This window comes from Haemaphysalis longicornis, unplaced genomic scaffold (assembly GCF_048455015.1).
Source record: "Haemaphysalis longicornis isolate Haplotype H1 unplaced genomic scaffold, Haemaphysalis longicornis Haplotype H1 scaffold_5, whole genome shotgun sequence".
Taxonomy (NCBI): domain Eukaryota; kingdom Metazoa; phylum Arthropoda; class Arachnida; order Ixodida; family Ixodidae; genus Haemaphysalis; species Haemaphysalis longicornis.
The window spans coordinates 65,697,093-65,721,532 of NW_027526385.1; the positions used below are offsets into that span (position 1 = coordinate 65,697,093).

General features: G+C 46.5%; 2 protein-coding genes across 2 annotated transcripts; both read left to right on the forward strand.

Moving 5' to 3' along the window:
* The first annotated feature begins 8,352 nt into the window (after positions 1-8,352).
* LOC144139722 (uncharacterized) lies at positions 8,353-14,932 on the forward strand. The gene is made up of 4 exons (XM_077672005.1): positions 8,353-8,662; positions 10,490-11,057; positions 12,320-14,294; positions 14,838-14,932. The coding sequence occupies exons 1-4, from the start codon at positions 8,562-8,564 to the stop codon at positions 14,930-14,932; spliced, it is 2,739 nt and encodes a 912-aa protein (XP_077528131.1). The 5' UTR covers positions 8,353-8,561.
* A 5,913-nt stretch (positions 14,933-20,845) lies between these two features.
* On the forward strand, positions 20,846-23,413 carry LOC144138349 (uncharacterized). The gene is made up of 6 exons (XM_077670587.1): positions 20,846-21,034; positions 21,490-21,595; positions 21,961-22,076; positions 22,168-22,351; positions 22,420-22,495; positions 22,551-23,413. Exons 1-6 carry the CDS (start codon positions 20,852-20,854, stop codon positions 22,645-22,647), a joined length of 762 nt encoding a protein of 253 aa, XP_077526713.1. The 5' UTR covers positions 20,846-20,851; the 3' UTR covers positions 22,648-23,413.
* Positions 23,414-24,440: the final 1,027 nt, after the last annotated feature.

Sequence of the window (24,440 nt, forward strand, 5' to 3'; positions counted from 1 at the left end):
TGCGCGGTAATGGAGTGATCGTTCGGAGAGGTTTTTGGTGTTATGCTCAGAGGAGAAAAAAATCGAAAGGGGATCACTTAGCGCGTAAATACTGACTCCAAATTTCACGAAAGATGTATTAATATGGGTGAAGGAGAGGTCTAACAGGTCTGTGACGTTTGTGTTATTCGTGTGGGTTATGCTATAACATTCTTACACAGGTGAGTGTTGAACAATATTTCTAGGTTTATTTTTTGCTGGTATCAGCCAGCCAGTTCCAAGTGCCAGTTCCAAGTGAAGTCCCCACCAAGTATTAAGTTATATTTGTTCTCGCTTATGACCTCAAGAATGGAGTCCAGGAAAGGGAAAAAAAGTGGCTAGTTACGCCAAAGGGTAGACGGTAACAAACACAAAATATGGTTGAAATCAACCTTACCATCAATGTTTCATAAGGCGGCACTATACTATATTTTCGCTGCAGCTTGCCGATCACATTGTTCGAAGTCAGAGCACAAACGCCGCCACCGCAATGGTCAGTGCGAGTTCTAAAATAGGATCGGCATCCAGGGATGTGCACACATCATGTTCACAGCTGAGCCATGTCCCAGAAAGCTTTACTACATCAAATATTAGTCCTACTCGACAAAAAAAAAACCGCCGCAGTGGCTCAGTAGCTTTCGCATTGTGATGCTGAGCCCAAGGACGCGGGTTCGATTCTTGGCAGCGGCTGCCACTTTTCTAAAGGCGGTGAAAAGCGAAAACGTCCGTGTGTTCGAGATTTCGGCGCACGTTAAAGATCTCTGGTGGCGAAAATTAATCCGGAGCCATTCACTACGGCGTGCCTCAGAGACGGTGCAGCGTCGGTGTGTTAAACCCAACAATCAATCGAAATATTTTTCACCTTCAAAGTCTTGGAGTTCTTTGACCGCTGGAATTGCGCCATTCGAGCGATGTAGCGATATACAGCAAAACATTTATTCGCTAACCACCTTAAAGTAAATAGAAAGCCACAATAGCAAAGACGAAACGGAAGGCGTATCTGTACGACGAAGAAATGACGCAGCTCCGCTCCGTGCTGACGATAACAATAGCTTTCGCAGAGCTTCCAGACGCGAAGGCAAGAGTGAAAGCGCTTATCGGAAGTGTTGCAGGATCCATTTAAAAAAGCTATAAAATTGCGAATAACCAAGAGGCGCTCTCCCGGTTCCCGCGTTGTTACCCTTAGGCTCCTTAGAAAAACGGCACTTTATTTTTTTTTTTCGAAGTTTCGCCGCAGCTTCATAGTGACTTATCCTTTACCTATGAGAAAATTCTCAAAATTTGAGCAACCTAAAATACGGAGTTCGTAAAGTGTCATCTCATGCTCTGCGTGATATGTCAATTTGCTTGTATTGTCATTTACTAGAGCAGAAAGCGAAAGCTGATACTCTCCTTGGTATGCCTACCTTTGTTGTGCTGCCAAAAAACTCTGCCTTTTCCCTCTCCTCCTCCCCAGCAGAATACCATGTCGACGAACTCATTTCGGCAAGCCGGTTAGTGTTTTTTTATAAAAAATAGCCTCTCTCTCTCTCTCTCTCTCTCGTAACCCTCGGCAAAAATGTCACGGTTACAACTTTTACGCGCCCGATAATATATTATCACGCGAAATCGGCGTTTCGGCTTTAAGGTCCGAATTGCCGTCGGGGTAACTTCCCCTTCTGTAGACTTCTAACCCCCCCGCCACCGCTCATTTTTAACCCTCTGCTATTTTCAAGCTCACGTGGCGTCTTGGGGTTCTGCCCCACGCGATACGACGTTGTCCGACCAACATTTGCGCTTTTTGTTAAAAGCTCTCAAACATGCCGTCTGATTACAGCACTGCGCATTCAAAATCTGTGCCTGCTCGTGCCTAAAAAGGTCTCTTTTAAAATGCTGCAATCATGACACAAATTGTTTCGCAACTACTGATCCCTTTTGCTCTTTCGCTGCAATACATGTTAATCAAAAGCCGTAAGCCCGTTCTACATGGGGCGAATTTCGCTTGCGAATTCGCAGCTGCGGCGCCGCTCGTGCACCAAAACGATCTATTCTCGTTGCTGTGGCGAATTTCCAAATGTTTCGAAGAGTCTAACTTCTATTGTGAACGCCGCTTAGCATTTGGTAATATGTCGCAGCAGTGAAAATAGGAAAATAAATCGTTTTGCCGCATGGGCGGCGCCGCAACTGCGAATTCGCATGCGAAATTCGCACCATGTAGAACGGGCTTTAGGCGTCTAATCAAACACGAAAAGTAATCGTAGTCGTAGTGTACGTTCTCAACACGAATGTACCAAAATTCCCGCCGCTCTTAAGCGAAATTGGATTTGCGTGGGATTTGAGCACGCGTTGCCCAAACAGCCACCAATGTGCTCTAACCCATATGAACTTTCTTAGTGTATATCGTAAAAAACTATGTGTTCTAACCACAGCGCTAACCGGGCACCCTGGAATAATGGAACAAGATTTAGCCTTCTCTGTGTGACGTCACAGGCGCACGTGCCGGCACGGGCGTAGAACGGGTGCATGCGGAGTACAGCTCTGACTATGGCGAAGCTGCAGCATGAACTGCGTCCAGCCTGCCTGTCGGAGAAATTCCTACCAAAAGATGAAGATGCAAAAGAAAGAGCCTCAAATATGATGTCGCCGCAAGTTTTGGTAATTCGTTTGTAAAAGCGTTCGGTAATAGTTAGCTCCCCCGTCGAAAAAAACGGGAACAATGTTTGTAGTTTTTCGCATTTTCGCGTGTCGTACTGTCGTTTTGTCGTGTCGTGATTTTGATGTTCTGTCGTGTGTGGTATTGTCCTAAGTTTGATGTTCCGTGGTGCCGAATTCCTGTCTTGATGGGATCATGATGTTCCATAAGTAGTTGCACATGGTTCGAATGTTATTGCCCATTCTGAAGAGTAGCGTAAATGGCACTTTTGTTGTTACTAACGGAATGTTTGTCGTTGAGAAAATTTACTTTGTCGTTACGACAGAAATGTAGGTGGCTTTGTTGTAAGAACAGGACTTTTGTTGCCAGAACAAAGCTTTTTGTCGTACGATAGGAATTCTTGTTACGTTTTTGCGGTATTCCTGTTAGGATTTTAGACTGCAGTTCAAGTACCGAGGAATTTGAACGGCAGATATTTTTACTGACAGCAGGCTGTAAGCTGTTCAAGGAGAACAGAAAATCTACACTTTGAAACAAGAGACCGGCTCCCTAGGTGGAAATCGAGTCTGGATTCATCGCGTTCTGAAACCGCGACGACTATGCGATTGAGCTGTCATCGCATTCCGGGCGCACAGCATTATTTCCCTTGGGTTATTCGAAGCGTTGGCTTTGGATTTCAGTGGACATGGCTTATCAAGAAAATTCCAAAAACCGCCAGTTAATCCAAAAATCTAGAAGCAACCACAGCGCAAATAGTAAGGATGCTATGAAGGATTACGAATCAAGAACGCGGCATGAAAAAGCAAGGCACGCTACATTTGTTCCGAGCTTTCATTGTTTCTGGATTAACCTAATTCAACCCTACACCATCTTTGAGGTGCGTGAAAAGCCGAACACAATTATCCGCAAAGGTTAAAAACAAGCCCTAACTTTGCCCACAAGGGCATCGACTGCTTGACTGCTAGCACTTGCACTGCCCAACACTATACAAGAATTGACCAAAGCCCACGTCAGCGCGCAGCCGTTAGCCCATTACCCCCTCGGTAGCATTACTGTGGACATTACCCCACTGCACGCCACGTACTCGAACGCCTATGCTACGTGCTCTCACAAACCATTGACACGACGTCGTACATCCCACTGGGATTTCGATTATAGCTGTGGGTACCCCCACCCCCTTCCACGGAACGTGAACCCTCAGAAGACAAGGTAGAAGACAAGCCAGGGCCTAAGTCCTCAAAAAACGAAGGGGAGAATCTACCACCACGGTGCACACGGATTCAGCCGACAACGCGCGCGCCAACACCAACTCTTTCGTCGCAACCCCCCCTGCCCTGATCACAAGCATAACTCTAACGCAGTAACCTGCCCTCTAAGCAGAAGGGACAGTGATCGCATGAGCTATTGCACAGACTCAAGCCAGTACCATCATCACCCACTCCCAAGCGGCGCATGGTACGCACATGGCGGGAAAAATATCCAAAAAAGCAATGCAGGTTCTAGCCCAGTAACATCCGCAAAAGAAATACGTTAATAATTTGGACGCCTACCAATTCGTTAATCTTCGACAATCAAGCAAGCCATGCGTTCGCCCGAAGTCTTGCGAACCACGCACCGTTGGAGGATGACACCCTCTCACTACTTTCAGCGACATAAAGGAACACTACAGGCTATTCCTACTCACTTAGCCACCAGGGTATGAACCGCTGAAAAAAAAAAGAAGACCTGACTCTCCGTCGACTACAAAAAACACGTTCCCACGCCCCACGAGACTACACGCCACCTACTCCACACTTTAACCTCACTGTGCAATTACTGCGGCCAACGCGCTACTCTATATCGCATGGTCTGGGAGTGACAGAATAGCGCAGACTTGAATCCAATTTCCAGTCCTACGAAGGAGCAGTGGGAGAGTGAATTTGCCAGATCTGACCCAATAAGGCAGCTATGAATGTCCGAAAGGGCGAAGACGGCGGGCAGAACCAACGGAGCGGAGTTCTGGATTAAGGATTCCGCTCACCTACCAGCTCTTCACTCGAATAAAGGTTTTTTACTGCGCAGCAGTACACCTTTACCAGCCAAGAAAATTTTCGTGTCCGGGCCGGCCGAAAACACCAGGCTAAATGAAAGAAATTACTGACACCGCCAGGAATCGAACCTGGAGCCGAATAGAAAAACGGAGCGACAGTCCGTCGTATTACCGACTAAGCTCCGCCCGCCCGAGGAGCCGGAGAAACAGACGGCGTACTCAGCGAGCACAGCGGTGGGTCTAGCAGCTGCGCTTATTCAAAGCCTTCGTGTGAAGTGCACACCGCATAAAGTATTGTAACGGCGTTCACGTGGTTTGGATTAGCGGCGAACGGAGCAGCGTCTGGGGAGGGAGAGGGCGGGAGGGCGCTCCTTCGCGGCAACCTGTAAAACAAAGCTGAGGGAAAGGCAGTGAGAGAGCCCTATCCGCGCGTGCCGCCTTCCTCCTCACCCTTCGCCAGGTGCTGCTCTCTGTTTTCTTTCTGCCGTCGCTGCGCCGAACGGCCACTCGGTTACGCGGACGCTGCCCCCGTGAAACCCTGGTAATGGCTTCCAGAGTCTCTTGTTTCACTCTTTGTAGAGCCACGTGTGTGAATTCAAGTGATGTCGCATGTGCAATTGTTCTGGGTGTCGTTTACTGCTTCGCAGTCCAACCACCTTCACAGCGTGGATTGGAGCCATTTTTTTTTCTCCTCCTTCTCCTTCGCGGGAGTGTTGGTTATCGTTCGTTCGCTTTCTTGCATAGGCCCCACGGCCGCAACCGAGCCGCTCTTAACAGCAGAAATGTTTAAGCTTGATCTTGGTTCCGTAGCGTGGCGTCGTCCTGGCTTGCGCGTGGACTTGCACCGCATAAGGAGCTCGTAAAAAAAAAGAGAGAAAAAAACAGTTCATGCGCATCCGCGCATGAAGTGGAGAGCACAGACGCCGAGTTTGCGAAGCCAGTCGCCTCAGCTTCTAGCGCGTGCTAACGTGGTTTACTTTGTGATAGATGTGAGAGGCTGCGTACAAAACGATTTGGGCGGCCGAGTCATGGAGAACTTTCAGCGCCAATTTCGGAGATCTATGTGAGGTACAATAGCCGTCTCTCCGACGAAAGCATGAGGGGCCGCTAGCTGTGCCGTTTCCCCAGCATTAAACCACTAGTGCGACCTGAGCCAATTATTTTGCTTGGTGCGGTAACGTTTAACTTTACCAGGTTCTTTCTTTTTAAAGTAATTCAACCGACTTTCGACAATCTGTGCAACCGTTCCCCTGAAAATCTGGTCGCTCTTCCGAAAAACTGCCGCAAAAAAAAAAAACTTCTACTGTTGTATTTTAAAATTCACGTATTTCATTCGCGGCTGCCCTTCTGCGAAAAACTTAATCTGGGCGGACGAGGCACGTCGTTGTATAAACATTGATAGGCGGCCCGATCCGCTTTTCCGGCGTATTGCAGTCTGCCTACTTCATCTTTCGTATGCAAAGGCATGCATGTTTGTGCAATCTCGGTTTGTGGCTGTTGTTGTATTCGTTTATTGAAGATAAAAATTGGGAGGAAAAAGTAAATAAACACGGCAACGGCAGGCATCCCACAAGATCACCAAGTGAAATCATAAGGGGCGTGTATTCTCTCTTGCTTACTTTTTTCCAAAGTTTTCCTAAACAGGGAAGTTGCGTTAGACCTGGTTTGTTGTGAACGGGTTTACGCAAGCCCGAATTTATGTAAATATAAACACTTTTTACGAAATGTTTGGGAGCTGGTGCAACAGCGCCTCCAGTGAGAGATTTTCTACCGCATTTACGCAACACTTCGGATTTTGAATTTTAGAGATGATAGTCTTTCTTGGGTTACCTAAGCGCAAAAAATTTGGTGTGTCAGTCATTCGATCCAGTCGCAGGCATATTGGCATATAGTGCAGTTGCTTGGCAAACTCTCGATACCGCTACGTGTGAACACCGCGAGGAAAATCGAAACTCCCCTGTGCCGAAACTTGTGACACCTTAAAAATCCCCTTGTGGTCCTAATCGATCCGGAGCCCTTCTATAGCGCGGGGCGTATAGGCCTGGCGTACCTGCAGTGTGTAATACCCACAGAATTTGAAAGGAAATAGTGGCACTTTCAATGTCATTAAAACCCAGCCGGAACTCAGTAACCATAAAAGAGCAGTGGAAAGACAATTTCAAAAGTTGAGTATTCTTTTTCATCTTTTAGTTGTCAAATTTCGAATTTTGTTTGTTGCTGACGGCGCGGTCGCTTAAACAACAGCCTCTCATTATTCGACTTCAAGAAAGTTTGACCTGCAGTACTTCTGGCATTTTTGCTGACAAATTTCATCCAACTTCACATTCCCTATTTGCTTTTGTTTTGCTTAATGCACGTGTTTCTTGGTACTAAATGGAATCTCCAGCCCGCCGATATACGCTGTTCGTATATTTAAAATCTGCAAAAACAAAGAGCCGTCTTTCTAAACCCCAAAAGCTTTGTTGGGCTGCCTCAACAAGAAAATTTTGCTGTGCTCATCTCGAACGCGATTCAACAACCGTGCCAAAAATAGTTTAAAGAGTAATTGAATACTACCTATGTATAGGCAACGCCGTTCCTACATTATAAAGCGCAAGGGTAACGTAACACATATTAAGGAGAAAATATAAGTACGTATGCCAGGCTACTAAGATTCATGTAATAATAAAAATTCACGTGGGATTTTCGTTAAGGTGGCGGTCCCACTCGATCGGCCCGCGCTGCCGGTTTTGGACGATGTTTGCGTAGGCGCTGTGGCGCCCCAGTTGGCACCACATTCATGGCTAATGTATCATTAGAAAGCAGAAGTCTTCTAGATTCCGAACTCGCTTACCGGTCTATTCCAGCTAATTTGGCTTTAGAAGGAGAAGACAATTTGCAAGAGAGAAAAATTGTATTTTTGCTTTTTTTGCTTCGGGCGGTGTAAGAATTTGAGAAAACTATGCGACGTAATTACATGTAGTTTGGTATGTGCATAGAATAGATGTCTATGCAGTGAGTTACGTTTGGAAGTTCCGTTTCAGCGAATAGATTTTGTTATACGGCCGTTTGAAAATAGCTAAAATAGCGCAACTTCACTCGCGCTAAACTTTTACATGGATTAATGCAGAGCAATGTGTTTTCGTGTGCGCGTTGCCAGCATATGTATTTGTATACTGCCGAAATTTCGCTGAATTTCGTTCAGCGGCTTTAAAGTTATTTTGGTCTACATAAGGCAGTTTACACGTACACATGGGTTTTCTGGGGTAACTTTTCTGCGTTGCTGCTGAAGACGAAGTTTCAATATTTTCACACATCAAACTTGAAGACCTCCTTTACTTAGTTACGTTCAATGTTTGCGCTGTGATAAATAGAACACGTATAAACTGTTACTAAAATTGGCTGATTTTCATCACGCCGGCCGAAGCGCTCAAACGCGCCTATTTACGTACACACACGGAACTCCAAAAAGTGCGTTACATGGAATATACGTCGATGTCATATCTTTATAACATTACCAAGTAAATGTACAATTAACCCTTTTTAATTCCTGTAGCGACAATTTTACAGCAATAACAACGTTGCAGTTTTACGTGGCGCCATCAGTGTCGAAACTGTAAAGCTACTTTGTTACGTTTCAGCTTTCTGCTACCGATGGCGCGGCCAAACGCACTATTCGAGGGAGCCTCAAGGCGGTACATTCAGGCTCCCCAGACTTTTCGCCTCTTCTTTGTCGTGGTGCCGATACCCGATACCCGATACTGCCGATACTCGTTCAGTTTTTGTCGCCACGCCGTGCGGTCTGTGCGAACTTCCGTGGTAGCAAATTTGCTCGGTATCTTTGGGCATTCTGCACCGCCGTTGTCCGGTGGAGTACAGCGGTGCGACATTTTGTGATCTGCGATGGGTAACACCCGTAAAACGCCCAAACGTTTGATAAGGCGTAAAAATGCATCACAAAGTCGCCGAGCGCAAGCGAGAGCGGCCGCAGCTTCCTCATGCAAGTAAGGATTTTCTTTTTGTGTTCATTGCACGCAATCTCGCGCTAACGCGCTGCGAGTGTTATTTCTGTTCAGCCTTTGTTGTGTTCTGGCGGAATATGAGGGTCCGCATGAGGGTTCGCATGTGTTGGGGATGTGAAACAGCGCGCTTAGTTCTTACCACGATTTTGACCGGCGTGGGGCTGCTAGTTTTACCTTTCAATGCTAAAAGCTCTAGGTGGTTTGTTATTCGGAGCCTAGCCACCGCTTGCTGCCACCGCTTGCACTTTTATTCGCGGCCCCTTCCCATTGCATGTGGCCCGGCCACCAATGCCTGGCCGTAAAAATGCAGAAGGTAGCCATATATGGTTGGCGTCTCGCTGGCGTCGTGAAATCCCCCCCCTACCCGTCGTGAACTAACCTGGCTCGCTCGCCGGCGCGCGCCCCGGCGTGCCCTGAAAACTCTTCGTCGTCGCTGCCGTAGCCGTAACATCTAGGCGTCGTGAAATAGCCGTACTCGCTCCTGCCGTACCCGTAAAAGCTACGCGTTGTGAAATAGTCGTACTTATGCCTCTGCTTACGGACGTTGTAGTTGGGTGTTGAAATCTTGCCGAGCTCTGTTTTTTTTTTTTGACGCATTTAGAACTTTTGTAATAACTATACTTCACGCCCGCCTTACAACTCAGTTGGCTAGAGCAGTCGATTTTGGTTTTACCCAACCGGCTGAACCGCTACGGCTCACTGAAGCCAAGGCCGACGCAGCCAACGCTAGGGTTACGTCCGATAATCTGTAATTATTATAAGTGACTATGGCTGCACAAAGCTAGTCTGTAAATTTTTTTGTAACCGTTTACTTTTGATGAATCAACTTTAACTTTCAAGCGGTTTTGCCTTTGATGAATCAACTTTAAAACAAGCGGTTTTGCCTTTGCATAAATATCAAGAAAGACTGTTTTCTGTTCATGTTGCCAAGCAGGCTTGGGGTAGCAGCTTGGAGTTCCTTCCGTACTTAGCTAGAGGTAGTCCGACCATTTATAATTACTAAATAGTGATTACTAATTAACAACGACCCTGGCGGTGTGAGGAAGCGGTGTGTTCGGTTGGATAAAAATCAACAGATTGCTCTCACGGAGAGTTGCGTTCCTCCTGAACAGAACTTTAGTGACAGCTGCCGTTCCGCAACATTAGCATTCCTTATCGTTCCGTCTGGACGGAACGCTAGACAATGCCTTTTTTGTAGTGCTCTTTTGTTCACCTTATCCATAAGCTCCTCCTTTCTTTATCTGGGAACTAGGCGATACAGGTTTTCTGCCCAATTATGGGGTTGCGTCTGGGGTTTTATGTCAATTTGAGGCCCTTCTTTGTGGGTTATGTTGGGATACATGAGCAAAAAAAAAACCGATACACCAACATGTAGGTGGTAGAATTATTACAGCTTGCCGCATATTTACCCACTAAAAAATGCGCTCAAACCAACTGTGGGCAGTACGAACTCCTGCTAGTTCTCGTTATGTAATTTGTTCAATTGCCTTGGTGTCATTCTGTAGCTGGCTGGAAGAGTCAATAGCTGCATATGCTTCTACCATCCTGAGGCAGACGCTATCAGTATACAAGAGCAGTTATAGGTGTTTTCACACTATGTCCTTTGTAATTGCTCATCTCCAGAGGCAAGCACCCCACGAATAGTTAGAAAGTGCAGGATTGTCACATGGTTTATGACTCCCACTTTTTAGGAACTATGCACACATCACTAGCGCGTATTTGCACATTTATATGTTTCCTGACATTTTGTTTTTTCTTGCTATACATTTTGCTGGTGCACATGTAGTAAAGAGACATTGTGTTTTACAGAAAACGTGCTGAAAATATGCACAAAGCAGTGCCTCTGATGAACACCAACACTGCAACCATCACGGCTGATTGCAGATCACCTCAGTCTGCGTCAAGTCATGAAGCTATGGCTGACTACTGGGACGGCCTTGGAATTCAGGAGCTTTTGCCAGAGCTTTCCTTTGAGAGGGACGTCAGTGTCCCGACAGCACAGAATGGAGGCGTGTGTGGAAGAAGAGTTGTGTCTGTGGGCCACTTCATGAAGGCTGCTCAAGAGCTTGGCGAACACCGGTGCCCTTTTCCTGGTGGAGGACACTTTGAGTTTGAAGAGGAACGAAGGATTGGCCTTTGGTCGGAGTTTAAATTCCAGTGTAGCGGTTGCCATGAGGTTACAAAAGTCACTACCGACCCTGTTGCAGAGCCCACCCCTCTCGCAGAGAAGGCAGCTCTTGGAGTAAACGATGCTACTGTCTGGGCGTTCACGAGTATCGGGTCTGGGCATTCACATTTGGAGGAGGCACTGTCTGTCATGGAAATTCCTGTCATGTGCAAAAAAACGTTCCTGCGTCGAGAGGAGGCACTTGGAAAGGCAAGTGCTTTGGCATGTTTCCAGGTTTTGTTTCTGCCCTCTCTGTCCAGTGTTTTTGTCTACCTAATGATTCCAAATATTTGTTGGGCCAATTCTTGTTACGTTCGCTTACGTTCAGTTAGAACCAGTGGGTGATTTACAATGTGTCGAAAACTTGCGAAGACCTCAGCTCTTGTCAGTTCTTCAAACTGAAGCAGAAACGCATATAAAAGAAATGAAAATCACTACCATGGCCCACTTCTGCCAAATCAAACAGACCCTTGATATAATGACACCTGAGCATCGCCAAGTTACTGTTGGTCTGTGAACGAGACCGCAATTATGAATGTGCTGCATAAAATCATGATAAATAAGACAGGCCACACTTTAATTTCTAGTAATGATTTTTGCTGTAGGGAGAATGTACAATGGGGATCCTTTCTGAGGGAAGCTTGAACCATTTAGTTGACTGGTTCAATTTTCTGCGGCTGAAGCAAGTAGCTCTAGAGTAATATTGTCGCAACATTTTTATGCAGATAATTCCATTTTATATACCGTATTTGCACAAATGTAAGACAACTTTCTGATCTCAATTTCGTAATGCACCTTATATTTGCACGCGTTCCTGAACTAGGTGACAAATGTGCCCACTGACTAGGTAGGCTGCAGGGTAGCTTCTGTTGCATGGTGTTTCCACTTTGTGTGGCAGTTTGCAGTGACTTTGAATAGAACCATTTAGGAATGTGTTGCTTATGTGCCATTCCCATTCTTATGGGGTTCCTTCATGTTATAACTGACCAAATAATTTATTTTTTCAGCTTTCGATAGCCTGCTCTCGTGGTTTACGGCATGTTGCCATGAAACAACAGGAGATAGCAAGCCATAATTGCTGTTTTTATGCTATGGCTTGAGACTTCATTCTTACTAACTCATTCAATTTTCCGCACTGCTATGGAGCCTTATTTGCAATGGGCTGTGCATGCAAACAGGAAAAACTCAATTTCAAATTGCCTTATTGCCTCAAATGCAAGGCCAGGATTCTCTTCCATGCTCTAGGCAAAATAGAATTTATATTGTCACTCACAAGGTCCGTGCTACACGGACACATTCAAATGACAAATGGCTCGACTGGATTGCAGGTGCACTATAGCGTAGCAATGGGAAATTTCGATAGACGTTGCGTTAGGACTTTTAAATGGCCGTGTAGCACATGTATAAAACTGACAAAATACGTTTTAACCTGTAGCGAACAGTCACATTTTCCACTACGTTTGATTTTTCAGCAATGGAAAGCTGTGCTCCTGGGACAAATGTTAGAAGCTGGAAAAGAGGAAAAGAGGCTGGCGGAAGCAGCTGGCGATTTCTGCGAGGATGGCTGCACCCCAAAGATTACAGTGGTGGTTGATGGTGGCTGGTCCCACAGGAGCCACGGCCACAGGTATTCTGCAAATTCTGGTGTGGCCGTCATCATAGGTAAGCGCACAAAAAAGCTCCTCTACTTGGGTGTGAGAAACAAGCTGTGCAGCACTTGTGCGTTCTACGCGAGGAAAAATGTTGAGGCAAAAAAGCACACCTGCTACAAGAACTGGGATCAAAGCTCAGGAGCCATGGAGGCAGATGTCCTTGTTGAGGGATTCCAGCGAAGCAAGGAGATGCACGAAGTTGAGTATCGCACCTTTATAGGCGATGGGGATTCGTCTGTATACCACCAGATTCAGTCAAAGGTTGACTACGGTCGTTTTGTTCAGAAGCACGAGTGTGCGAACCATGTGGTCAAGTGCTACACTTCCCGCCTCTATGCCATCGCTAAGGAAAGCAAAGGCGGCCGGCCCATGCTGTCGGGCCCGAGAATAAAGCGCATCAAGAACGGTGCACGCAAGGCTGTCAGTCACTACGCCGAAGTATTGCGAGAGCATCCAAGTAATGAAAGGCAGCTTGCTCGAGAATTGGCCGCTGACTTGAGAAATGGTCCCAAACATGTGTTTGGCTGCCATGACGGCTGCAAGAGTTACTTTTGTGATGGCACAAAAGGTGAAAACTTATTCGAGAAGCTCCCTGCCATGCTCAGAACAAAGATAATGACGGCAGCCAACAGTATTTCTGAAAAAGCGGCCCGTCTCATAACAGATGACACAAGCAACCTTGCTGAAGCCCTCATGTCTCTTGTTGCAAAGTTTTCTGGTGGAAAGCAGATCAACCGGTGCCAGAAAGGCTCTTACGAGCATCGCTGCCAAGTTGCTGGGCTAAGCTTCCAGCTGGGACCTCAGTGGCACGCAAAAACCAGCAAAGCTATAACTTCCAATAGCCCTGGTGCTGTCTACAAGAAGTATGCAAGCAAAAAAGTGGCTGACAGAAACCAAAGATTGCCACGAAAAAGGCGCCTTTTTGACAGCCAGCATCAGCAGAAGATTAGTGCTGCTAGTACTTCATCACCTCACTATGGGGCAAATTGTATGAAGCCAGACATACCGCCTGAAGAGTTTGCTGAAAAAGTTGAAAGGCAACTGAATGAGCTCCGTGTAGATGAGGAAGCCTGTGAACAAATCGAGGCCCAAACTCGTGGGCAGGCCGACAATCCAAATTGGTTCGAGCACAGAAGGCTGCGCCTAACAGCTTCGAATTTCCATGCGGTATGCGTAAGGAAAGACTCCACACCATGTGACGCATTGGTCAAGACCCTCCTTCATCCAAGGAGCTTCACAAATGCTGCCACAGAGCACGGGAAGCAGCATGAGAGTGTTGCAATCCAGCTATACGCAGCAGAAACGAAAAGAGATGTTCAGCCATGTGGGCTGTTCGTTGATCTTGAGCATGGATTCCTGGCGGCATCACCAGATGGTGTAGTTGGCAAGGACCGAATTGTAGAGGTCAAATGCCCATTAACTTCAAAGGGAGATGAACCTATGGAAGCAGCACGAAAGTTTGCAGACAAAAAGGAGAAAGATGGTGATCCTGTGCTCCAACGATCGCACAAGTATTTTTACCAAGTCCAGGGACAGCTTCATGTCACCAGAAGGAATATCTGCGACTTCGTGGTGTACACAACCAAGGGAATACATGTGCAAGAGGTACTTCGGGATGACATTTTCTGGGCAACAAAAATGGAGCCATTCCTGCTGCGATTCTACACAGACTGTATTCTTCCAGAAATTGTAGACTCCCGCCTTGCTCGCTCCATGGACGTGCGACGCCCATACTGGAACAGGCTTGCCATTGAGGCCAGGGTGAACCATGCAAAGGCAGCAAAGCCGAAAAAAGGTAAGTATGCGCGGCTTTCAGAAGGTATTGAGGACGCACAGTGCTCATTCATGCAGTAGCTGGTTCATCCAGTCAGAACTGTGTAACCGCTACTATTGACGTGTATGCTCCTGAAGCAAGAACGCACTAAACGACCAGTAGTCAGACCAACTAGAGCCAAGACGGTGCCCTCACTGGCAGGCAGTAGCTGGTTCATCCAGTCAGAACTGTGTAACCGCTACTATTGACGCGTATGCTCCTGAAGCAAGAACGCACTAAACGACCAGTAGTCAGACCAACTAGACTCAAGACGGTGCCCTCACCTGCAAGCATTACCTGCCTTCTCTGACACCAAGTAGTATCTTCAATAGGTGGGAACCACACAGTTACTGCAGTGAAAATACATACCTTGAACAGTTCCCGTCGAGGCAATGCCCCGAACAGCAAAGTAACCGGTTTAACCTGCAACAAGTATTCGTTATCGCTTTCAACTTCCTTCAACCCATTATGTCGCTTTCCTGGTTGTCTATTGCAGAGCAGCCTTGCCGTTATGTGTATTTCTAGATTACGTTTTGCAGTGGAAGCTGGACCCGGAAATGTGGAACCTCAGCATTGTCAGCAGGCATGGCCCGCTGTTCACCAGACTCGGTGAGAGGTAGCAGCTCGGACCAACGGTGGTATACACTTCTTTTTGAGTAACTGGCATAAGGTGTTCTGTATACAATGACGTCGCCCTTCAGGATATGTTTGCCTTTGTTTTTAAACTTTCCTTGTTTCTTTTGTCGAGAGCAGCTTATAATTTTTATGTGCTCAAAAACACGACTTTGCTATTTTAGGGTTGAGACAGCCCAAACAGATTTGGGAGCACTTTGGAACAGCAATATTTCAATTTTGGAGCAGAAGAACCTTTGTTTCGGAGAAGTGGCGACATTTATTATGTCGTCACAGGGCTCTGAAAATAAAATTTGTAGCGACGTTGCGGGGGTAGACCCATTTTTAATTAGTTTGGAGTGTTCAGAACACTGAGATAACGTCTAGAGAAAGTGTTTGAGAGTATCACAAGGAATGATCTGCACTACCATCTTGCAAACTTTGTAAACATTATTGAGGCTGTATGCAATACAATGTAAAATAGCGTAAAAATTTTAAAAGTGGGAAACGCTACAATGGTGTTTTTTTTTCACCATTTCAATGCTGAAATTATTTTTGCAATCTCTGAATACCTTGTACGATCAAATGTGGAGCCAGGGCAAAGTTGCCCAAAGTGAGGTGGCGGCCGTTGCACCATTTCAATCCCCGAAGCACACGGTCACCCCATTCGTAATTTGAGTGACGTTGCTATGTTTAGCCACTTCACTTTTGTCAATATCACTTCACATACATCAATTATTACTACTTGTGCAACCAGTTCTACTATCAGGCGCAGATGCCTGAACACTTCACGGGGACGCAGCGTACACAGCAACCTACTTCTGAAATGTCGATCGCTCGATTCCAGAGGCTCGCGAGCTTGCTGTCGACAACAGCACCAACCGAACGTTTTATAACATTAGAGAGTCCAAAGGATTACTTCACTAAGATGCACGCACTGCACTTCACACTCAAGCACAAGCCACTGCCAAGTCTGGCACCGCATTGTTTTCGATAGACTCCTTGCTTTGAGCCGTGCCACTTCCCGTAATCTTGCACACGTTAGTACGCAACAGATAAACTGACTTATTGAGAATCCAACTGACTGCTTAACCTAAACCAGAGAAAGGGCCGGCGAAGCGTATTGAACCCCTTCAACTACGCAGCAGCCGCTCCATCCAGCAGCCACAATTTGTGTTGCCATGCACGGAAGGCCATTTCAATGAACACAGCCAGAGAGCCAATTACGCTTTAGAAACTATTATATACTTCATTTCAGTCTTTCTCACCCTGTTGTCCCATCCCTGTATTTGATAACCATTATGTTATATTTTTGTCTTTTCAGCTTGCTGTAAGATACAAAGGTCTTTTGCCAGTTTGTGTGCCTCTGTAGGGCTCATGACTTTTGCTTAGTGCAAATAAAGGCCTTTGTTGTTACCCTTGCTTGTTAATTTTTGTTTTGCAAAGTTTTCAGGAAAAGCAGCTGAGTTCGGTATGCCAGGAAACAACATGCAACCGCGAGAGGAACATTTACCAGTCGAAAGCCATTGTCAACGAAACTGGTTCCTATTTCGTGCAAAACCTTCATATAGTTTGCATGTTCAGTAACCTTGTTCATTTCAAGCAAGTGAAGAAATTTGTGTACCATTGCGCGTTGATTGGCAAGCACATCTTTCTTCTGATGAACTTATTGTAACATTACATAGCCGAGAGTATTTCAAGGGTCAATAAAAGTTCCTTCGCAGCAGCTTTGGTGAATCTCTGCCTCCTGCATCCGAGTATGCCAGCTTTCTTTTTTTTATTCACATTCCAAGCGCAGCAAAGTTTGTATGGAGGCAGCGGCGTTGGAAGTTTTGTCTCCAATAAACAGCTGTGTCAGTGCCTGTACTGTTGCAGTTCGACCTCACGTGTGACCTCAAAACGTGTGACCTCAGTTTGCTGAGAAATGTGGCATCTAACTTTGTTGGCAGAGCAAAATTATGCAATGATCTTGGCGCTGTAATGACCCCGTTGCTGGACGGAAAATTTTCATTCAGCCGAGCACATGCAATATAATTACTGATTAGCTCATTCCTGTCAGATCGAATGCAATCTCTGGAAAATTTGGTGACTGGGTGATGGCACCATAAATAGCCGATGGTGGTGGTCAGTGGCGTAGCCAGAAATGTATTTCGGGGGGGGGGGGGTTGCGTCCCAACCCTAATGCGTGTGTGTATATATATATATATATATATATATATATATATATATATATATATATATATATATATATATATATATATATATATATATATATATATATATATATATATATATATATATATATATATATATATATAATTGGTAGTTTTTACAGGACAACATTCAACATTACATTTTAACACATTTGAAAGACAAGAAAACATCCAGCAATAAAAATTTCTGGGGGTTTGAACCCCCCAAACCTCCCCCCCCCCCCTGGCTACGCCACTGGTGGTGGTAAAAACGTTTGCGCAAAGAAAATAAATGTTACGAAAACTAAGGTTAGGTGCACGATTTGAACCTATGCTAGGGTATGCCCGTCCAGTCCCACACGCGTCCCTTGCACCACGACTAATTAGATCTTACTCACTACAAGGTGAAACGGGAAAGCCCGGCCCCGTCCACTGAGCCGCCACGGCCGCAGAGCGCCGTAGAGCACCGCGTACCTCCCGTTGCGGCCAGAGAGTCGTGGGTTCGAAACCGGGCATGGCCTAAGTATTTTTTTTATAGTAGAGTGCGGACGCCGACGCCGCGGGGCATAGACCCGAGCAAGAGATGCTTCGCATCTAAAATAGAAAAGCCCCCCCACCCACATCGATGTGGCAATGTCAACAAGCTGTTTAGGAGATACTATCAGTTGTCTTGTTCAATGAAACGATTCATTCAAAACAAAATGGAAATTGGAAATTAGCTTCTCCGCGAGTGTATATATGCTCGGTAAAATAAACTCTGAACAACGGTATCAACATAAAATACAACAATACTTTCCTAAATTTAGGCTTTGATTTCTACCTGGAGAGTGAAGCTACGACGTAGCAGTCTTCCTATACAGTGTTTTTTTTTTCTTTTTGAATAAAAGGCAACCCTGTAGAAAGTGGAAGGAAGAACGCCGAGCGGCCCAAACAATTCGCTATATGCCATAGCTATTCTCATAGCTATGGTACCACAGACATATTGTGCTGAAGTGAACAATCGAAGTGCCATAACAACGCTTTATTCGAACCATCTTCCCCTGCCCATATTCCCAGATCCCACAACAGGGCCGCTTGGCCTCCTTTTTCAAATAAAGTCATCCTTCTCCTCTCAAACACTTTCAAAACGCCATCAGCAAACAACTACAAAGAGCCGCGACCAGGCTCCCATTCAGAGGGACTTCCTCAGATAGGGAGGGGGGTGTCGTGGGTTGCGGAGGTGAATTCGCTACGGTATTGTGGAAGGGAGGGTGGGGGGTGCTTGTAGGCTCGGCAGGTTCAGCTTTTCTCCAATTTATGTGCAGCGAGAATTCTTTTTTTCTTGAAGTAAAAAAAAACACTGTTTACCGTGTTGACTCGCGGTGTCCTGCCTAGAGTTCATACAAGAAGCTGCGTGCGCCTAACTCACCGTGAAGGAAAGCCGCAGGGGCCTGGCGGTTCCACCTGGCCCTAAGCCCCCTTCACGGTGCATTAGGCGGACTGTTCACAACGATGTAGCCTCCACAATGCTGTACGCAGCTTCTGGTATGAGCTACCACGCACGAGCTAAGGAAGAACGCAACAAGGGTGAGCACTGACTCGAAACGGGAGCTTATAAGTAGTTATAATCGCATTTGAAAATGAAAAAAAAAAAAATCTGTTCGGTGTTCCCGCTAATGGGTTAGTATTCTGCCTTCCGACCAAGAGAGAAACTACATAGTGCAAGCAGGCCAAACAAACGCAGAAAGGCTTTAGTTGATGGTGTCGCGTGTTTCGATCTTTTTTTTTATATGTATAATAATTCTGAGCAGCATGTTCTGGCGTCGACAGAGAAGCCAACATTGCCGCCGTGCATACGTCGAGGGTGTTGCTGATGAATGAGCAAGTGGAAAACCGCCGTGGAAAACAACCCCCATACAACCTAACAGCAGCGTATATTTACCTTCCCCCCGCCAAATAAAAATAAAACAAGAAAACATCGTCGCGTGTCGCCAAGAGTCCGACCCTCAATCTTGGCCGATTCGTTTCACCCGGCGGAAGCAAGTTTCTGGAAGCAAGTTAGTTCACTCCTCCAGCACCAACATCCTGTTCAAAGGTTAGGATAAGTGGAACCAGAAGCAAGGGAGAGGAACACAAGAACAAGAGGGATAGCCAGCTGCCTTTGGAAGTTCAGCCTGACACAGGTGTAGGGCAGCGACAGCACCGTGAATAGAGATTTCACTGGTAAAAAAAGAAAAGACAGGTGGCCTCACAAAAATAATAATCATAATAAATCTATAACATGGAAGCGTGTGGACCGAAAACCCGTGACATGCTGAGGTGCAAAGTGATGAACAGAGGTAAAAACGAAGCAACCTGCCGTATAGTGACTTACTGTGAACAGAACAAAAAACGCCATGAACGAGAACGAAATCAACGGAAACGCGAAGAACAGAATCAAAGGATTTGTGGAGACAAATTTATACCCATCACAAAAATATAAATGGCACCGAATAGTCCGTACACGGAAGTGTCCGGGTCCCGCGTAAAAGGTACACGCTCCGCGTCCACGGCCATCTATCTCCACACTCCGCTTGCTTTTGCCAGAGGAAAAAGTGCTAGCTTTCTTTCATATTATTCTATTTGTTCATCATCTGTGTAAACAGCGAGAAAGAGAAAGCCTTGTTACAAATGAGAAGGTTTGCCTGGGCGAATTTTGAGATAAGGTATCGATTTGCCTGGATTGGCGGGTTGGTTCACCATTCATGATTACTGCAAACTTCAAACCATCCGCAACCAAATAAATTTGGTTGCAGGTGGTTGAGAAAAACATTTTCGATAAAACGGCTTCGATAAATCGTCCATCGATAAAAAGGCGTTCGATAAAACGGGGTTCGATAAAACTGTCCGGACCCCGTTGCGGTTATAATAGCTGCCACATCTCAAGATGCGCCTATTTGAGATGACATACAAGTGGACTAGAACATGAAAATGGGGTAATGCTGATGGAGAAAACATTGCTTCCTCAAAAATATGCAAATGTGCAATTGTTCTAAGCAAAGCGTTATGCCAAATTGAAATTTATTATTCTTTGTGTTCTTTTTCTTGATCAAAACAAGCTGTATTTTGTCATGGTTACACAAGCCGTTCGATCCTTCAATTCAGTCTCAGAGCAGGTAAAAATACGCGAACGCCGATTTCTCTATGAAAGAAGAAAAAAAACATGAAAGAAGAAAAAAAAACACGGCGATTTTTCTATTTTTATTAATTTTTTTTTAGTGGGAGAAAGGCAACTTCGGTGGAATGTCAACGCTGGCAGCCGTCGCTTTCTATTTATCTTTATCCGCTCAGTCTATGTGTCTTCTGGCTCTTGGAAAAAATATCAGCTGCCGGTAATCGCTCGTCCCATAGCGCTTGCTAGTTTTACCCGTACATCTGTAGAGTGCGGTTTGCTAAAAATGGGTCCCGCACCAATGAATCCAGCAAAAGCGAAAGTGAAAAAATATCTCTCCCATGACACCTTAGGAAACCGCGCGAAAACGTGGACGAAGAGAAGGCGAAGACAGACGTGTCTGTTTGCCTTCTCTCCGTCCACGTTTTCGCGCGGTTTCCCAAGGTGTCATGTGTACCCAGCTAGCCCAACGTTTGCTTTAGTCATCTCTTCCAAGTACTGCTTATGGGAGAACGGAAGGGGGAGGGGGAAGATAGGAGACAGGAGGGAACGGTGGCCTTTGATGGCGAATCACGTGTTTTGTATATTCCCGACCTGTCCTCACCATGGAATGTGTTTTCACTCTCCGGATCGTCACTAAACCCCTCTCCCCTAGCATGACAGCGCACCATCCTCAACTGCGGCAGAGAGAGGGAACAATCACGTGGTTTACGCTGTCGATAGCTGGTCACCTATACCAGGGGTTATTGCTGTCTTCTCAGCGGACTGACGGAGATCGTGCGGCAACGGTAAGCAAGCTTATCAGCAATATTTTCTCATTTCTAGCTAAAATGTGTACAAATGCCGGACAGATTTTGTAGCATATTTGCAAATGAGGCCTTCCACGCGTTATCTTGAGGCTCTTGGGGTGTAACTGAGCAGTCAGTACCTATGTAGGTTGTAGTTGAACACATTCCAGTAATGCAGTGCAGACTTACGGCGAAACACAGTTTCTTCATATTCATCATGAAAACCAGCACAAGGAACACAAGGACAAAAGAAAAGGGGACGACGGCACAGCGCTGACAGTTTCGTCTTACTCCTTTTTTGTTGATGGCAAGTACGCGTGGCTTTTCAAACAAAGACAACCGAGTTCACGGTGCAAAATCTAATGGCATCGGTCGCTTTTACTGAATGGGGTTGGGGCAGGAGCGCATTCTCGTTGTTCGGCCGAACTTACACAGTCTGTGATGTTTGCTCGCAGATGTTCACCAACTCCCCTGCGGCGCTGTGGGGGCACCAGCTAGTCGGCGACAGCATGCTGACGAGGCTGGCGGTGCAAACTTCAGGCTTGCCTCGTCGCGCAATAGGTGAGACTGGTGGCAGCTCTATCACTCGGCTACAAAGCTGAGCTGCTAATAGAGAGTTTAGCATAGCGGCTCCCGTACGCTACGCTAAGTTTAGCGGGTCCCGACTGCGCATGCGCGCGCGGGGCGAGGTGCGGAACGAATGTGCGCATTCCTTCCGCGGAGCGGGAGCCCATGCCTTGCTGAGACTGCGACGAATTTGTTCGGGTGAAGGGGGATCTCTTTGCCCTCTCCGCGCGCGCATGCGCAGTAGGGTCCCGCTACCCGCTAAACCTAGCGTAGCGTACGGGAGCCGCTATGCTAAAAATCTCTAATAAGTGTGTAAGCTTTGCGCGTTGCTGACCGCCTGAATTTTCTTTCGCACCCAGAGAGCCCAACGCTTGTACCGGGTTGCCGTGCGCGGAGGCTGATTAGTTGCCTGAGAAACCTCCGCCACATGGAGCCCAGGGTCGTCCTGATGATCGGCACCAACGACCTGCGCCTGGTATGCACAACAGATGCAATTCTGCCTCTGAGCTAAGGGTATGCTCAGAATTTCTGCATCAACACTGCCATTTTCATTCTTTTTTTCACAGGCCAGAACCATGGACGACGCGTACCAATTGATTGCGGATTTGGAGGTCGTATTGGCGCTGTTACTCGGACGCGGATGTGGTGTTGTCGTCATGACGCTGCCGCCGGTGGCCCGCGCTGCGCGGTCCAGCTCCCACTGGCGAATTCTGAATGCCGTGAACGCGTGGATCCTCGGGCTGACTATGGGTACTATGTCTCTCTTTACGACAGTTTGCGGCAGAGAATAACCTGTTCGTTGCGCTACTTTCACGCAGACGGAGTTGTTGCTGTTGAAATCCATCGCCTCTTTGTGCTGGGCAGACGTCGTGTCCGCTATTGCCTGTACGAGCGGTAAGCTGTCCCGGCTACATTGGTTGTAGTGTAATCAACACTGACACATTTACAGGCGGATGGGGTCGGACCGGCGGCTGGACATGGTGCACTGGAACGAAGAGGCGATGGGTCGTGTGACAATGGTGCTGAGGGACGTGATCGGCGCCTGAACACACCCTCCTCCTCTTCTCAGCAAAAAAAAGAAAAACGGATAAGTATCAGCTGCACTGCTTTCAAAAGAACTCGATTATTTCGCAATCTGTTCATACGTAATTTCACACCGACCATACATTTAGGACTCAATTTCCGTTGCAAAAGCACGTAGACTCGAAATTTGTCTGTTTATTTTATCCTTTACCTAGTGATTTTTTTTCAATTTCACTTCTATATCCTTTTTCCCCTTCAGGTATGCATAAACTTCCTTAGTACGTAGAAAACATATTTTTATAGCTGAACTAAGTGTCCTGACCGCCATTTCACCATTTCGTTTTGCTGGCCGCATCCGGCATGATTATTTCAAGCGTAGTTATAAATAATCAAAATTAGTCCCGAGAACACCCCATTGTATTGACGAAACATTCCCGTGATATTTTATAACGCGCGTTTTGCTATTGCACTAGCATCACTGCCCCATTGCAGGTTAGCTTGGCTCTTCTTATAGATCATTTGTTTTTGCTCATAGCGTGCACATATGTCACCCATTCTTTTTTTCCTTTTTTACAGCGGAGTTCGGCCACGGCCAACTCCCACCGGGAAGCAAGGGTGGGTTGAAAAGCAATTTCCTGCGATCTCCTGCGCTTGCCTGTGGGAGCTGAAGCCGCTGAGCGACGTATATGCTGAAGCTGATATGGTCTTCGCACTTCGCCCCCCCCCCTCCCCCTCTCATACCACCAGCTGCAATATTTATGTTGGAAGCTAAATAAATATTTCCTCTGACTCGGCGTGCTATGCTCAGTTTCATCCGGTGTAAAGCCGTGATTGCAGTGCAAAGCATGTGGGCTGAAAGGTTCTACGAAATGTTGACTGCCGCAGTGAGATGTTGGTTATATTTTCGAGGCGATCACGTGGGATGCCACAAAGACATGTGATGTCGGAAAAAAAATTTCCAACAGTAGCACCAGGATAAATTCAACAGCGCACCTGTCGCATCCTTTGACCGGACAAAATGCTTTCGGCATCTTTTGACCTCTATCTTGAACATGCATGATGAGTTACGTTTGGTGCCGGAAGGCAAGAATAGAAGACAGGCCATCTGATACTTGCGCATATGGCGCAGTCTATTATATTTGCAGTATTATGTATGTATACGATAAAAAAAACTTTTGTGCCAGACTTAGCTTGCAACCCATACTAGGGTCCAAAGGTGTTCTGATTCCGGCTAAAGTTGCCATGACATCAACACAGAGGACATTATTGCACAGCGGGAAAGACGAGGATAGAAGGAAATATGCACGGCCCATGCCGACGATTTAGCGGCGGTTCATTGAGAAAAACCACCTGAAATATATCAAGAGACGCCGATAATTTTCACAGTATCTCTTTCTTCATTCCTTTACACCGAGCTTTCTTTCTGCTCTTTTAGTAATGTGCGCTGGCAATCTTGGCGACATACGTATTGCTCATTCGTCCAACGTTTCACCCCAACAACAGTGAAACGTTTAGTTGATTATTTTGTTTTATTTGTGCTACGCGCGTGTACAGAGCAAAAGCTCTTCAGCGCGATTTCGGAAGCCGAGCGCCGAGCAACTCGCGGCGAGAAAGAAGGCAGGGCCAATCCACCAACCGTGCACAGCGGCGAACAGAATCGGTTGGTCATGGTTCAGGTTCGGACAAAAGGAGCGTCTCCCCTCGCAAATCGCAGGCGGAGGGGAGGGGACGCCGGTACGGGGAACATCGCGCCCGGAAAGCCTGTGCCGGTATTTTCGTCCGCCACGGGTGGGTGGCGTAGTCTGGTGGCAAACTC